General features: G+C 35.0%; 1 protein-coding gene across 1 annotated transcript in view; it reads left to right on the forward strand.

The window, feature by feature from the left end:
- The window catches only part of LOC132145079 (KH domain-containing, RNA-binding, signal transduction-associated protein 3-like), a 134,731-nt gene that overhangs the window by 95,933 nt on the left and 21,589 nt on the right, over nt 1-17,209 (forward strand). The window contains exon 7 of the mRNA XM_059555795.1: nt 13,013-13,095. Within this exon, the coding sequence (XP_059411778.1) occupies nt 13,013-13,095 (83 nt within the window). The remainder of the gene's footprint in view (nt 1-13,012; nt 13,096-17,209) is intronic.

The raw sequence follows: 17,209 nt of genomic DNA on the forward strand, positions 1-17,209 counted from the left end.
CAACCATAGTCTTTGCCAGTGTTATTTTAGTATTATTTATATACCATTATATTATTTAATAATACACTTAATTAGCCTTTATTCATAGTAATCAGTTTTATTAATAGTATTTTTTATGTATGGCTTTCATATTTATTTATTTATTTTAGTTATTTGACATATATATTTTGCTTATTTTTTTATTTCAGTTCAGTTTTAATAATTTTAGTAATTTAGTAATAATATTTAAAAATGTATAAATATGCCCTGGCAATTAATTGAAATAAAATATGTTTATGTTTTTCATCTAATAAGTATTTTTATTTTATTGTATTTTATTTCAGATTATTTATTTATTTATTATTTTTTTCATTGTAAATTTATTAAGAGATGGGAGGGGAAATTTCTTTGGGTGATTTACTAACAATAAACACAGACGCAACATCTCATATAACTATCGACTAACACAATATACCAATGTACAAGGAAATAAAGAAGCCACAGTATGTTGAAAAGTACCAGAGGCCAAAAAAATTAAGGTTTGCTAGAAGTTTTGTTAGACCTGGTATTGTGTGACTCCTAGTTGAGGGTTCCAAGTCGTAAAAATAGCAATGGCTTGCTAAATATGTATACGATAATACAAAGTGTTCTTCTGGCTTTCCAAATAAATTAATAGGCTACATGTGGAAAAAACTCCTCTCCTCTCCCTTCTACCACACACCCTCTTTTCTCTGCAGTGCCAGAGCAACAATAATTGCAGCCATTTCAAGACCAAAATTGCTTTTTATTTGGGCTTTAAATAGTGGCATAAATGCCAGTAATTTGACAAGCGCAAATTACATTTTTTGTGTGATTCATTTGAATACTCTCCTCCCAAATATTTTGTGTCTGAATGGGAAACTTCTACAAATTCAAATTAATAAGGTCAGGCTCAAAAATAACCATGCCTTTTCAGCACTAATTCGTCACTTGCACATCTTTAGTAAACACTGACAGTAAACTTTTAACGCCAAAAGACGGTTTGTGTTGGCGCAAGCTGTTAGTAAAACCTTTTCAATTTGGTTTCTGCTTTATAGTTAACTAAGTTTATTCTTTTTAACCCTAAAATGTTTTTTGCAAATGTCTTTCCAAATAAAAAAATCTCTAAAATTATAAATTTCATTTCTTTGGCATTTAATTATTTTTTTACAGTTTGGTGCCACCAGGCATGCGAAAGCAACATAAGCATGACATTTACTCTATTTGAACTGTTACAGGAATTTTAGTACCTGTCTATACAGAAAGAGTGATCTATGATATGTCTATAATAGCCAGTATTTTATTGTTGACATTTATCATATCGATAAATGTTATAAAACAAACTCAATAGCTTGCCAAGGCTCTCACAAAATGAATGCTTTATGATGCTGATCTCATTTGTCAGTCGTAATGGAGACATCCTAAATCATTTCATCTGCTTGATTTAATGGTTTTTCTTTGTGATTATGTGGAAAATGGTCTTATTTACTTGCCTGCTTCTGACACTGTTATAGATTTTCACTGCTTTGAGTTTTAATTTATCAGAGAGAGTTGCAAAACAACCACTTCAAATACATTGAGCTTATCTGAATGTTTGCCAGCCCCTCTCGATGTTGCGTGACTCAGAGGTCTTCTGGCTTGCATGTGGAATATTTAACAGATGGTGGTTCCTAAGAGGTGGGTGGTGTTGGCACTCTGCCCTGCAGTGCCCATATCTAACCACATCTGACAGGTTTATTTAGGGGGCCGCCGTTCGAATGTGCTGGGGTCAGAGGAAACGACTCAGTCGCCAGCTTCCCTATCGTTTCCACGGCCTGGATACATGCATCTGTGCAGGAGTCTGAAACACTGGGAACGATCTGAAAACATCTGTGGGATGATAAATCTGAAGCTGTCGCTGAGAATCAATGTTTAGATGTTCCTCGTCAGGATCGTAATGGAAACAAAAAGATCTTCTGAGTTCAAATCTTCTTTGACCTGAGGGCCAAAGAGTTCGAGACACTTCATGGGAAATTACTGAGATCTTTGTGGAGGAATAGTGAAAATGGATAAATGAAATTGCTGTCACTATTTACTCAAATTTATATGTATAAAATGAAGGTTATTTTTTGGCATTGATGGTTCCGTGAAGAACCTTTAATCTTCTGATACACGAAAGGTTCTTTATAGTGGAAACAAAATGTTTTTAGATTATATTAATTGTTCTTCACTCTAGGATGAAAAAATAGAGCTGGTCAATGAAAACGGTTCTTCTACACTCTTCCAAAGGTTTTTTTTTTTTTTTTTTTTTTTTTTTTTTTGCAGTGATGCCACAGAAGACCCATTTTGGGTTCCCTAAAGAACCTGTCAGTGAACAATTCTTTAAAGCACTTTGCTTCTTAGTGTGAGAATATATATATTTATATATTCTCACACTATATATATATATATATATATATATATATATATATATATATATATATATATAGTATGTGTGTATATATATGTGTGTGTGTGTGTGTGTGTGTGTGTCAAATATATTAATGCTTCAGCAGTTCACCCTTTATATTACCATTAGGGCCTATTTGTGAAATCACAAATTCATTTTATATAATTAATCAGTACATAAAATATATATTAAAAAGCAACTACCAATCACTTTGTAAAAAAAGAAAATTTACACTATAAGACTTTTTGTAAAAATAATTTAATAGATTCATTTAGCAAGGATACAATAATGATAAATAGTAATATTTTGTAGCATTATAAATGTCTTCACTGTCACTTTTGATCAATTTAATGTTATTCTATTGAGCTTTCATCAAATAATCCTGTGGAAATTTATCACAGTTTCTGCAAAAATATGAAGCAGCACAAATGTTTTCAACACAAAAATAAATGTTTATTGAGCAGCAAATCAGCATGATTTCTGAAAGATCATGTGACACTGAAGACTGGAGTAATGATGATGAAAATCCAGCTTTTCATCATAGAAATATAAAAATGTCTTTATTTTATTTGAAGTTGTAATAATTTTTCACAATATTACAGATTTTCACATTTTCAATATTCTCAAATTATTTCTCTAGTGATTATAGAGTGACACATTTGGGTCCCAGTATACTTTATCTTACTTTTTCCTTTTTCTTACTCTTCTTCTATTTTTTTTTCTACTTACCTCGTTGTTTGTGTTTTTATCTCCAACCCATGGCATCTGATTTCATCAGCCAATCATATCCCCTCTCACCATTCAGATTTACAGAGATCAACCAGCCCCATCCGCTCTCAGTGTCTGACTTTACAGGAATCAACTAATCACATTTGATTTCCAATTACTCTGGCAAGAAAAGATATCAAACCAGTACACGATTAATATTTCTAACCCAATCGTGACCACATATCTGTCTCTGAGAATCAACTGAGGTCAGCGTTAACATGTATCTTGTGCGATTTGAAAACATCTTGATCAGATTACTGAAAATCAATAAGCCAAAATACATTTTAAAGGCACAGAATCTGATTTGAAGCATGTTTGTGGGCCGTGGAGGGCGGATCCACCCGCTCTTGTGTAAGTCATTAATTTGAAGTAATTGCATCGGCCGTTTGCTTCTTTCTCGAGAATGCTGCTCTGATACCTGACTCACTCTCTGCGGAAGGTTGCAATAATAGCATTACAGCATGTATTATCCCGGTCTGTATCGCAGGATCTCTGCTGCACAATCAAAACCGCTTGTCACTTTGGTTTAGCCTCATTATTACAGAGCCGGTTGCGGTTGCTATCTCTCCTCTGGTCGAGTGCTGAAATGATTTTCTTTGTCACCAGTGTTGTGTTATGAATGCTGCATCCAGTGTGATGTTTCTCAAACCAAACACAAATCACGGGTTTGTGTTCTCAATAGAGACATAGGTTTGCCTATGGGCTCCTCCGTTTAGGAGTTTCATTCTGTCCATGCCTCTTTTTTATCACGCTGAAGTATAGTGACATGCAGACCCATGTGAGAGTTGTTACTGAGTAAGTGCCAACACAAAACGTATTCCTGAGCCTCGGGTCTTCAACTGTAAATGTCTACTTTTTATTTTTCTTTTTTAAGGGGGGTTTTGACACATTTTGTTGAAAGTATAGTACACAGAATAAAATTTTGATATAGAAACAGTAACACTTTTAGTGAAGCATTACATTTTAAAGTAGAAAGACTGAAATAGTAATAGAATATACTATGTCTATAATGTATAATATGTAGTAAGAATATATATGCACATCACATATAATAATAATAATAATATTGTATCATGCAAATGCTTTTTATTAAGCAGAATTGTTAATGACTGAAAAAAAATCTGGTTATAAATGTTTTTGAATTGATCATAATTATTTTGAAAGTACTATTTATCACATATATATATATATGAACATTGCATTTCTGTATGAATAATATTTTGTCTTGCATATGCTTTTTAATCAGAATTATTATTATACTATATATGAACACCAAATGGCTGTATCAACAATACTGACTTGCATATGCTTTTCAATAAGCAAAATTATTAAGAATTTTGAAAAAACTCCATGTATAGATGTACATGGATGAAATAATTCAATCTGAATTATTTGGGGAAAATATTTCAAGTATAATATATAAGAATATTTATGCACACCACATGGCTATATCCAACTATTTTGTCATGTACATGCTTGTTAATAATCAGAATTATTATTATTTTGTTGACTATATATCATAATATATATGAATATATATGCATGGCTTTGTAAATGCAAGTTTGTAGGCTGATCTGAATTATTTGGAAAAATATAATATATGATGTATAAATATATGCCATCTTTAAGAATATATATGAAAACCTACCTGAAATTCACACATTAAATTATACAAATATATGTAGTATATATTTTGTGAGCTCAGTCCACAGATAAACACACAGCCGGTTTACTATCTGTAATTAAATGTGCAAATGAATACCGAAATGTTTGCTTTGAAATTATACAAGTGCCTTGTTGTATTTGTCGATTCTTCTGAGATGTGCAAACAACTCGCATTTATTTGTGCATTTGCATCGATTTATTGCACAATTAGATGTGACTGGAGCATGTGCACTAACCTCCAGTCACTGCTTCTGAAACTTGCAGAAGTATTATATCTAATGAGAGAAACATTCCTTATCATATAAGAAGCGAGAGACAGAGCATGAAATTCCATTAAACGGATAATGTGGTGCACACTTCCGCCTCCTAGTTTCAGTGTGACTACCCCAGTACCCATAAATCAGTTCTGTTTATGCAAATTTGGCCCGAGCCCCATGGTAGCTCAGTGTTTATGACTTCCATCCTCTCTCGGTTTGATCTCCATGGCAGAAGCCACACGTTAATTGCAGTCGACACAAGTGTGATGATGTTTAGCTCTGTGTGACCAGCACAAGTTTATTAATCCAGCAGTGCAGGATGTTCCTGAAGTCTCGGGCAGCTGTCTAGTTCATGAGCCACTCTAAACCACATGTGTAGTTTGGGTTTTATGTATAGTCTTAAAAGTGAGACGGTATGAGTGAAATGCGCTCATCAATCTTCGAGTTCATTGGTGATGTTTTTGTGTGTATGTGTGTTTATGTGCAATAAATTTAGCTCGACAAATTCATAAAGCAGGAGTTAATGTAATTACTTTCTTTTTGGCATTAGAAAATTCAATTATTATTATAAAACGAGTGAAAAAAAAACATTCACACACACAAATGCTGTCAGTCGATAAAAAAAAAGAAAAAAACAACTAATCAATCGCAACATTTTTTCTGAAATGAATCGCTATTAATCTCACCTAACATTAAAATGTTTAAATATACAATAAAATATAGCTATCAATTTTTACATTTATTAGACTTAGAATGTATAATTTAAGTGAACTTCACATAAACCCATTATAATAAATGTCATATTTACCTATGCCCTTCAGCAGAAATATACAGAAATTTAAATTGAAGTCATCAAACACTAAATTCTGAATTAAATATAGAGTTCCTGTCTTCTCTCTGTAAATACTATTGCTAAAAATGGCAAGAAGGCAAAAACAATATTCCTTCATACTAGTGTTGGTGTGCTGTAAATTGCATGTTCATATTTGTTAGATGTTCAGTATTCTGAGAGAGTCTAGACACTCAGAGCATCTTGGCAGACCTGTGAAACTAAGAAATGTTCCAGAAAACCCAGCAACTGGAGTAGATATGAGCAGGGGGGTGGAGTTATTCAAACAAGCCATGCGTTTGTGTGTGTGTGTGTGTGTGTGTGTGTGTGTGTGTGTGTGTGTGTGAGGTCTCGTGGCATCTAAGGGCAGGTCTTATCTTCAAACAACCTGTCTCTCAGCCGATTGTGTCTGTTCTACCAGAACGCTCACCTGGGGAGCTTCTGTCTCTCATTCAGACTGTAATATCATTGTGTGCCTCTTAAGCGTGTCGATGTTCTCATTAGGTCTGATGTAACATGTGTGTGTTTTGGAGACCCTCAAACACTGATGCGAAGCTCTGATGATAGTAAGAGATCAGGGATTTCTCTCAACCAAGACGTTGAGTTATCAGAGCGACGCCTGACTTCAGTCTATTCAGGAACACACAGCTTTTCTCAATGTTTTTCTGCAGTATGTTATGCGACAGTAGAAGCATGTCACCCTTTGTTCTGAATGGTTGCTAGGGTGTTCTGTGTGGTTGCTAGGTGGTTGCTAGGCTGTTCTGACTATTTGCTTACTGGACCAAGTGAAAAGAGTTCACCCTGATGTCTTTACTATTATTTTTCATGTAATTTATTACTATAAAAAATATTTTTATTATTAATTTATTTGTAATAAATGTTTACTTGTATTACTGCATTTATCGTATGTATTAATATGTATTCATGTTAATTAAATACTAATAATACTAATAATAGACATCTTATATGGTGAAATACATCATTTAGGGTTAGTCTGTAGTCATTGTAAATATCTTTTGTATAAAGAAAATAGTCTGTACCCTCTTTGAGCTACTGTAAGTAAAGGCATGTCTCTTTCTCTCTGTGTATATGTGTGTGTGTGTGTGTGTGCAAGAGAGAGGCTAAACATGACTGAGTTTGTCTGGGTCTCTCTGTGTCTCTAATGTGGCCTTCTGTTTCTGGCACTGAGCTGGAGGAGGCAAATGTAATGTGATTACATGGCTTTACTGGGCTCTAATAGAGCTCTCTCCAGCACACTGCTTACCTGAGCTCCGGCCAGCAGCGTTCTGATAGACTCACCGCCGAGACCTCAGCTGGCAGCGCCAATAAACAGCCGCAATGTCAATCGCACACTCAGAATTAGAGAGCAAGTGAGATTGAAAACAGGTCTCCCGCTGCTGTTACAGAAACCTTTAAAAGCTCTTCTGCTGATGTAACAATGGGGGAAAGTGATATGAACCAACTCAGGAGCTCCACAGAAAAAAAAAAAGTGGGGAAACTTTGTTTGGGTGAACATATGTGGTGGTTGTGATGTTACAGAGCAGTTTATGAATATTAAAGGGGTGAAGTGATCAGTCAGCAGAGCAGACCGAGTGCCTGAGTGTTTGCTTAATACTTTGTTCCTCCATCTGTTTTGTAAACTGTTACTTGCGACAGCTGAAAACTCACCTCTTTCTGACTCAAAAAATTAAACAGCTTGTATGTGCTGTATTTGAACTTATGACAAGCACTTCCTTTGTCTATTCACCTCTTTAAGATTAATCGCTTGATGTATTCTCAAATTGTAAGTCGCTTTGGATAGAAACTGCATTTATTTGATTAAAAAAAAAAAAACGGTAAAAGCAGTAATATTATCAAATATAAATATGTGTACATTATTATAATATATCTTAAAATTTAATTTATTTCTGTAATGGCAAAGCTGAAATGCAAACTTGAAAATGTTGTTAAATGGCAATAAAAATAAACATTTAGATATGTATTCAGAATTAAATAAAAATAAATATAAAGATATATAAAATATTTAATAATTAAGCTGTTTCAAATTATTATAATTTTTTATTTTTTATTTATTTATTCTTTTACAGATCTTTCAAAAACAATTCTAATATGCTGATCTCATGACCACGCAACTTTCGTAATATATATAAACTACAGTTTTACATTTAATACATTAAATACATTTCTTCAGGATCCTCTGAAGAATAAAATGTTCAAGTAAACTTCTTATTTTATATATAAATATTTTGTAGCATTATAAATATAATGCCACTTTCGCGCTTCATGTTCCTTTTATGCTTGTTTAAAGGGCATGACATTGTGGAGAGTTTTCTCCTTGTCTAATGAAGCCCAACCCTGAAAGAGTCTCCGCTTCACATGCGGCTTGTTTAAATGAGTTTGGTCCAGCTGTAGCAGAGATGCTCGTCGCTCACAAACGACAGCCTCAGCTTAGCGAGAAGTTTACCAAACAAACCACCAGCAGTCTCTCACCCCAGAGAGATCTGTTTTCTCTTTCATACAAAGCCCAGACGGTGTAAGTACAACCATATTTGAAAAGAGTTGACGTGCCGTTCAAACAGAGATTTCATTTTCACTGCGCTCGGAGTGTGATGTGTACACGTCTAATTTCAGTGTCTTGTGCAAGCGTTGACAGACTTGATCAAACCTCAGCTGATCAAAATGGCACAGCGGCTGTCAGCAGCTTTCACCTGCTTTACAGCAGCAGCCTGGGAATGAGTTTCCCTTCTTCAAGAAAGTCTCATTTTCACACACAACCTGGTTGTGTTTTCACTTTCAACCAGACTAATTTATTAGTCAGTGCATAAAGCCGTTCATAACTAATCTGCCAAAGTAATAAAGTGGGGGTTTTCAGAATACGAGAGGTTTTTACCTTATGATATATTCATAATGCTGCAGATAGAGATCACTGTCAGACGAGACGGCACAATGGAAATATCTCCGGTTATAAATAGACTAGTGAGTCTGGTCCTGTTGCAGCTTGCAAGGAAGACAAGTTGCTCACAGTTGAGTGTTTTTATTAAAAGGTTCAAATGCTGCAAACCTTCATTTTGCTTTGATTTCAACTTATTTCCTTTTGGATATGGAAGGAAATTCAACTGTTAGGCTTCTCATCAAATATTTGAGCTGTAACCAGCACAGCGCAGCAGTCAGTACTGGAGAGGCACTGAAATCCCTTTGAAACATTGTGGAGCTCCAGGTTTCCCGGGAGGATCAGTTCTTATATCTTTTCTTCAAATTCATTTCAGTTTCCTTTTTGGCCTAATTTGATTTTGTGGGCTGAGGCCATTTTTTATTGATAGACAATAAATTATAGGTGGAAGGACAAGGGTGGTGAGATCAAAACATTACACAGGATGAATTTGAACCTGCACCTTCACATCCTCAACCCAGAACACCATGGAAAGTGCTTAGAAATTACTCAGAACAACTTAGCAACTGCCTAGCAACCATACAGTCTTTCAGCAGCAAGCACCACTCACATTTTCTTAAGAAAAATGTACCCAAACACACACACATACACATACCTATATATTAGCATTATTACTGTTTTGTATTATTATTTAGAATTAAGATATTATTAATTGTTTTCAGACACTGTATCTTAAATATTTGTTTCTTAATAAACATAAAAGCCTAGTTCTTTCATTTCTGTTCTCCTACTAATTTAGGATAAATGTCCTCCACTAAAAGGCTCCGACCCCTCGTCACTGCTCCAACATATCCAGCTCAGTTCCAAATCCATTTGCCCTCAATTCACATTTGTAAAATCCTTCTCAACTAGGAAAACAAAGACGCAAAAACCTTCTCATCACACACCCTGCTGTCTTAGAGCGGCATTACTGTCCGATGAGAGGCACGCCACTGCCAGAGCACTCTATTCACTTTAATCTTTAATCCACAAGCAAAGTGACACTTAAAATGAGTTCTATAATGAAGTTTACTTGAAAAAGAAATTGAAAAACTTGAAGTTTTGCTGTTGATGTCGTTAATGTTGAAAAAAAAAGAATAAATAAAATAAAATAAAAACTAGAGGTTCAGTGTCTTGCTCAGGGACACACTTGTGTCTCACAGTGGATTTGAACCCAGGTCCCTCACACCAAAGGCATGTGTCTTATCCACTGCACCAACACCACTATGTGGTGTTTAACTATGTGTCCCTAGGACTCTCTTTTGTTTTGTGTCATATAATGACATATAATGGCTTCTTTCTTTTCAGATTCAGATTTACAGCATTATTTTCATAGGCAGTATATTAAATTATTGGGAGAAAACCCATAGTTCTATGTGATATCAGATGTTTGGGCACCCCCATATAGGCAAAATGGCATGATCATAACAACCTGCGAATATTCGACTATGAGATTAGTGGTCGAATCAGGCTCCTCCTATCGAAGCATCGAATCGTTGACTATTCGTGGTCACCCCTAATATATTATATGTTATATATATTAAATATAGTCGACTAATGGCTTGAATGACTACTGACAACTGTTTGACTAGAGAATATTTGAGATCATTTGAAAGCGTAGGTGTGTTGAGTTTTGCTTGAAATCAACATTACACATTTGTACTGTGTAATGTGGCATTTTGAAATGAAACATGATGCTCAAAATAAAGGGTGGAGCTTGATTCAATGCACCAGTTATTGATTGGACAGTGAAAAGCACATGTGGTTGGAGGGGAGGGGCTTGATGATGTCATCTGAAAAGGAAATTTGTTTCAGAGGCTGAGCAAATGAATATATTTAATAGTGCTGTCAAATGATTAATCGTGATTAATCACATTCAAAATAAAAGTTTTGGTTTACATAATGTATGTATGTGTACTGTTTATATTTATTATGTATATATAAATACACACACATACACATTTATATTCTTATATCAAATATAAATATATTTAATATATATATATATATACATAATATATTTTTCTTAAATATATACATGTGTGTGTTTGTATTTATATATACATAATACATATGCACAGTATACACATATATTATGTAAACAATTTTTTTTATGTTGGATGCAATTAATCATGATTAATCGTTTGACAGCACTAATATTTAGTTCTATTTTAATAAAAAATTACTAAACAGTATTTTTCTTTGAAATAACATGCAAAATATTGTTTTAAATATGAGTAGTAACATGTACAGTGTTACGAAAAAAGAATCTGTTATTTTGAATTTTGTATTCATCAAAGAATCCTGTAAAAAATATATTGTGGTTTTCTCAAAGAAATATTAAGCAGCGCAACTGTTTTCAACATTGATAATAATAATAAATGTTTCTTGAGCAGCAAATCAGTATATTAGAATTATTTCTGAAGGATCATGTGATAATAATAATGCTGAAAGTTTGCACATTTTACCATGTGTATATAAATTCAGCAAGTTTTCCCCAACAATCAGCACAGAAAATATAAGAAAAGCAGTGCAAAGTCCATGTTGGCCTACATAAAAATAAATTTCTAAAAAGCTTGATTTTCTGACCTCTGCTGACATTTCATACACGAGTCTTCATAAACATATCACTGGACTTTACGAGGCAACAGGCCACAAAGCCACGCATGTCATAAAGCAATCTGTGATATGTCACAATAATAGCTACATTAGATATTAACCCCCATGAAGTTTCATTATCCACTCTTAAAGGGTTATTATGCGATGTTAATTACAGTGTCAAAATCATATCAGCCCTCGACTTAATGAAGCACTTTCACAACCTTTCCTTTTAAGTGAAGAGCTGCTTTTCAGTTTTCATGCACAGCTCTCTGCTATTTCTGCTCTAGATATATGGAGTATTAATGTCAGCTGGGGTTCAGCCGAGCAGATTAACCTCTAAGCAGAGTTTGAGAGCGTGTGTGGATTCAGGACGACTCAAAATGGTTCATCATTAGAATGTATCTCTTGACCCTGATGAAGTACAGTATGTCCTATGGAGACTGTCCATCATTCCAGACTTCTGCATTATACATGCTTTTAACTCCTTTCATAGCAAGGAAAACAGGGGTTTTCTTGCTTTTTTTATATAATTTCATATATTATGTATACTCTAAAGTTCACAATACAAAGCTTTCTCCCCAGACCAATCTTCTAGGCTGTATCTACACAGATATGAAGTAAACGTTTTTCTTTTCATTGAACCGAAAGAATGTTATACAGCATATAACATCACATTCTTTCTGTGCGATGTAAATAAAGATATATTCTTCACTATTTACTCTGCTGTCTTTATGTGCAAGTTTTTGAATAACTCATTCAACTTATTTGTTCAAAAAAGTGATTCATTCATGAACAACAAGTGTTCAATTTTCACGAGTGAGTCATTGAATCTTTCAATCAAATGATTTGCTCAAAACATTAGTTCATTCATAAACAAAACAAATGATTATCTTTTTGAGTGAGTCATTGAATCTGTAAATCAACCAATTCATTCAAAACTCTGATTCATCCAGTAACTAAACAAAACACAGATGAACAAAACAAGTTACTCTTCCAATCAACTGTTTCATTCAAAACAGTAATTCATTTGTAAACAAAACAAGTGATTCTCTTTTTGAGCGACTCACTGATTCTTTCATACAACCAATTTGTCCAGAACACTGACTCACCTAGTAACTAAATAAGTTGCTGTTTTTATGAGTGAGTCTTTGAATCTTTAAATCGACTGATTTGTTTAAAACAGCAATTCATTCATGAACGAAACAAGTGGTTCTCTTTTTGAGTAAATCGTTGAATCTTTCTATCAACTGATTTGTCCGAAACATGGATTCATTCAGTAACTAAAAAGGAGTAAGTCTTTGAATTATGTAGTTAAATGAATTGTTCAAAACACTGATTCATTCAGGAACATTGAATTGTATTTGAATTGTAAATGTATAAAGTGTAAGTGTATTTACAATTCATTTTGATTCATTCAGGATTTTTTACAGTCGTTTTGTTTAAAAACATGGATTCATAAAACTTTTTTATTTTGAAAATCCTTTATATTGTATAAAATGGTTTGTGGATATTTACAGTATACATTTTGTTTCCCATAGGAATACGATGATGGATATGGAACAGCCTATGATGACCAGGGATATGACTCATATGACAACAACTACAACAATCAGGCACCGAAGTAAGTGTGTGTGTGTTTTGTGGAGGCTGAGCCATCTGAGTCTTCTGTCCGTGGAAAGGCCATCTCTCAGAGCGCAGGTGAAATTATATCTGAACAAGAGAGTTTATTCACAATGTAGGTCAGTGTTCACCTCTCTGTATCGAACCAAAGAGTTTGTGTTAGTCTTCACAGAGCTGGATTTGGAGCTCTGCTGCATTGGAAATCGTTCAGGCTAATGTAGGGGGCAGCTTTGAAAGTCCAAAAGAGAGTAGTGTCCATCTCGCTAATGAATCACTCCTTTATGTGGCTTTTTTCTTTGAAAGGAAACATTTAGTGTTATATGTCAGGGTCAGTTGAAACTGTGTACCAGTGAAGACTTTATAAACACCTGAGTCTTGTGAGGGACAGTTTGACTCATAATTAGTGGGTGTTGACATACAACATATGCTCTTGTTTTCTAAAATAGATTAATAGAATACCTTACAACAGAACAGAATTTGTGTCTTAAGTTGGACAAATAACATTTGTTTTGATATATAAATCTATTATTTACAAACCCGATTCCAAGAAAGTTGGGACACTGTACAAATTGTGAATAAAAACAGAATGCAATGATGTGGAAGTTTCAAATTTCAATATGTTATTCAGAATACAACATAGATGACATATCAAATGTTTAAACTGAGAAAATGTGTCATTTTAATTGATGCAGTATGTAGTCTGACATTGTCATTTTGGAAAATGTCTTCCCTGAAAAAGATGATGTCTGGATGGGAGCATATGTTGTTCTAGAACTTGGAAATACCTTTCAGCATTGATGGTGACTTTCCAGATGTGTAAGCTGCCCATGCCACACACACTCATGCAACCCCATACCATCAGAGATGCAGGATTCTGAACTGAGCGCTGATAACAACTTGGGTTGTCCTTGTCCTCTTTAGTCCGGATGACATGGTGTCCCAGTTTTCCAAAAAGAACTTCAAATTTTGATTCATCTGACCACAGAACAGTTTTCCACTTTGCCAAAGTCCATTTTAAATGAGTCTTGGCCCAGAGAAAACACCTACGCTTCTGGATCATGTTTAGATATCTCTATTTTTTTGACCTATAGAGTTTTAGCTTGCAACAGCAAATGGCACGGTGGATTGTGTTCACCAACAATGTTTTCTGGAAGTATTCCTGAGCCCGTGTTGTGATTTCCATTACAGTAGCAATCCTGTATATGATGCAGTGCCGTCTAAGGGCCTGAAGATCACGGGCATCCAGTCTGGTTTTCCAGCCTTGACCCTTACGCACAGAGATTGCTCCAGATTCTCTGAATCTTTGGATGATATTATGCACTGTAGATGATGATAACTTCAAACTCTTTGCAATTTTCTCTGAGAAACTCCTTTCTGATATTGCTCCACTATTTTTCACCGCAGCATTGGGGGAATTTGTGATCCTCTGCCCATCTTGACTTCTGAGAGACACTGCCACTCCGAGAGTCCCTTTTTATAACCAATCATGTTGCCAATTGACCTAATAAGTTACAAATTAGTCCTCCAGCTGTTCCTTATATGTACATTTAACTTTTCCGGCCTCTTATTGCTACATGTCCCAACTTGGAATGTGTAGCTTTCATGAAATCCAAAATCAGCCAATATTTGGCATGACATATCAAAATGTTTCACTTTCAATATCTGATATATTATCTATGCTCTATTGTGAATAAAATATAAGTTTATGAGATTTGTAAATTATTACATTTCTTTTTTACTCAAAATTTGTACAGTTTCCCAACTTTTTTGGAATCGGGTTTGTACATTTAGTCATTCTGCAAATGCTTTTATCCAAAGTGACTTACAATTGGGAATACATAAAGCGATTCTTCATAAAGAGCCAAGTTTTAGGCATTGTAATACCGCATTTTAGGCATTGTTTTTAGGCATTGTTTAGGCATTGTAAGTACAAGCTAGAAAGAGAAGGAATAAATAAAGAGAAAGAAAACATTTTATTTTTTATTTAGTTCTGAAAACTGTCAGAAATTCAGCATTCCGGATAGGGGAGGGAAGATCATTCCACTAGCCAGGAATAGTAAAAGAGAATGTTCTGGAATGTAATTTTGAGCCTCTCTTTGAAGGTACCACGAGGCATCGCTCACTAGCGGATCTCAGACTTCTGGTGGGGATGTATATCTGTAGTAGTGAGTGGAAGTAGGCAAGTTTTGAGCCTGCGGCTGTTCTATATGCAAGCATCAATGTTTTGAACTTGATGTGAGAAGTAACCAGTAGCCAGTGCAAGGAGATAAAGAGGGGTGTAACATGGCTCTGCTGCTGCATTCTGAATAATGGTTTTATTGTGCTTTATGGAAGTCCAGCCATAAGAACACTGTAGTCCAGCCTAGAAATGACAAGGGCCTGGACAAGAAATTGTGCAGCATGCTCTGTTAGAACGGGCCTAATCTTTCTGATGTTGTGCAATGCAAACCTGCAAGATTGAGCAGTCTTTTCAATGTGGTCTTTGAAGGTCAGTTGGTCATCAAAGATTGCACCAAGATTTCTAACCGAAGTTGATGGGGAAATATTTTACGTTTATAAATATGGATTTTGCATCAAGTTGGTTTATTGAAAGCAACTTACATTGCAATAAAATATATTATTAATTTTTTAATGATAGATAGATTTGCATTTTATCAGTTGTTTTCAAAACAGTTGATCAGTTTTATCGAACAATGGCTTAAGTTTAATTAAATATATATTATTCATTCATTTTTTTAAAAACTAACTAAATACTATACTTTTTTTTAATTATTATTATTTTTTTATGGTTTAAAATGATTTATACTCAGAATATTGAGAATTTAAGCTGTCTTTTGTTTAGACCACCATTTTTGATATGGGTCACATTTTAAAGACCCTCCACAAAAAAAAAAAAAAATGAAATTTAGCAGAAAATGAGAACTGGCTCTTAACACTTGATGAACATGATGCTGGATTTCTGCTATTGATAAGATGTCAAAGTAATCATAACATTCAGACTAGTACTGTTCTGTTTCCATCTCTGGCAATAGCTTCTTCCTTAAGTCAAACACTGTTTTAGGAGCTCAAACGACACTTAAACTGATTCGCTTTTATTATTTAATAAGGAGTCTTCTGGGGAGCCTACACATACTTCATTATACAGCAGTTTTCTGTGTTCTTTGATTCATAAAACATTGTCTGTGTGTTACTGAGCTCTGGTAGATTGCCTCATACCTTGTCCTGAAGCTTCTTTGATCCTGTAATATGTAATCCAGGGATATGTAAACCAGCTTTCCTTTTAATCATAGAATATGTGGTGATCCAGAGATGGTTTACCCTGGGTTTTCTTTTATAAAACTATATTAAAGACACAGCAGGCCTTGTCTCAGATCAGTATTTGGAACCTACTCATTTAAGATCAGTCTCAGTGAACACATGAAGGCTAGGAATTTTATATAATCTATAGGTGAATATAATGATCTATAATGTACTGGATGCTGGATAATAGTGCTGCATATTCATTCATATTGTCACGGCAGGGATCCAATGAGGCACGGAGATAGAACCAATTGCAGGTAAGTCATTTATTAAAGGGTAATCCAAAGGGGTAAACAGTCCAGGCAGGGTCAAAACCAGAATATCAAACATAAACAAGACACGAAGACAAGGCAAAGCAAGGCAAGAAGCGACGGACATGAATAACTATAGGACATTAAACAAGGACTCCGTAACACAGACTCAGACAGACCGGGTATAAATACACAGAAGGATAATGAGGGAACAGGAGACAGGTGGGGAACAATCAATACTAACAAGGAGGAAGGTGACCAAATAAGGGAACAGGAAGTGATAAGGTGACAGACACTGTGAGAAAGGGGGACATCTAGTGGAAACCCAGGGACACAACCCAGACACTGTGACAGTAGCCCCCCTCTACGGAGCGGCTCCCAGATGCTCCACGACAGACACAAAACAGAGACCAGGAGGGAGGCGGACAGGTGGAGGCTCAGGGGGAGGGACGGAGGGCCAGAAAAGAAAAACATGGGGAACAGGCACTAGAATGTAAACACAACACAGAAAGACCAGGAGGGAGGAGGACAGGAGGAGGTTCAGGGGGAGGGACGGAGGGCCAG

Source organism: Carassius carassius, chromosome 8 (assembly GCF_963082965.1).
Source record: "Carassius carassius chromosome 8, fCarCar2.1, whole genome shotgun sequence".
Lineage (NCBI taxonomy): Eukaryota > Metazoa > Chordata > Actinopteri > Cypriniformes > Cyprinidae > Carassius > Carassius carassius.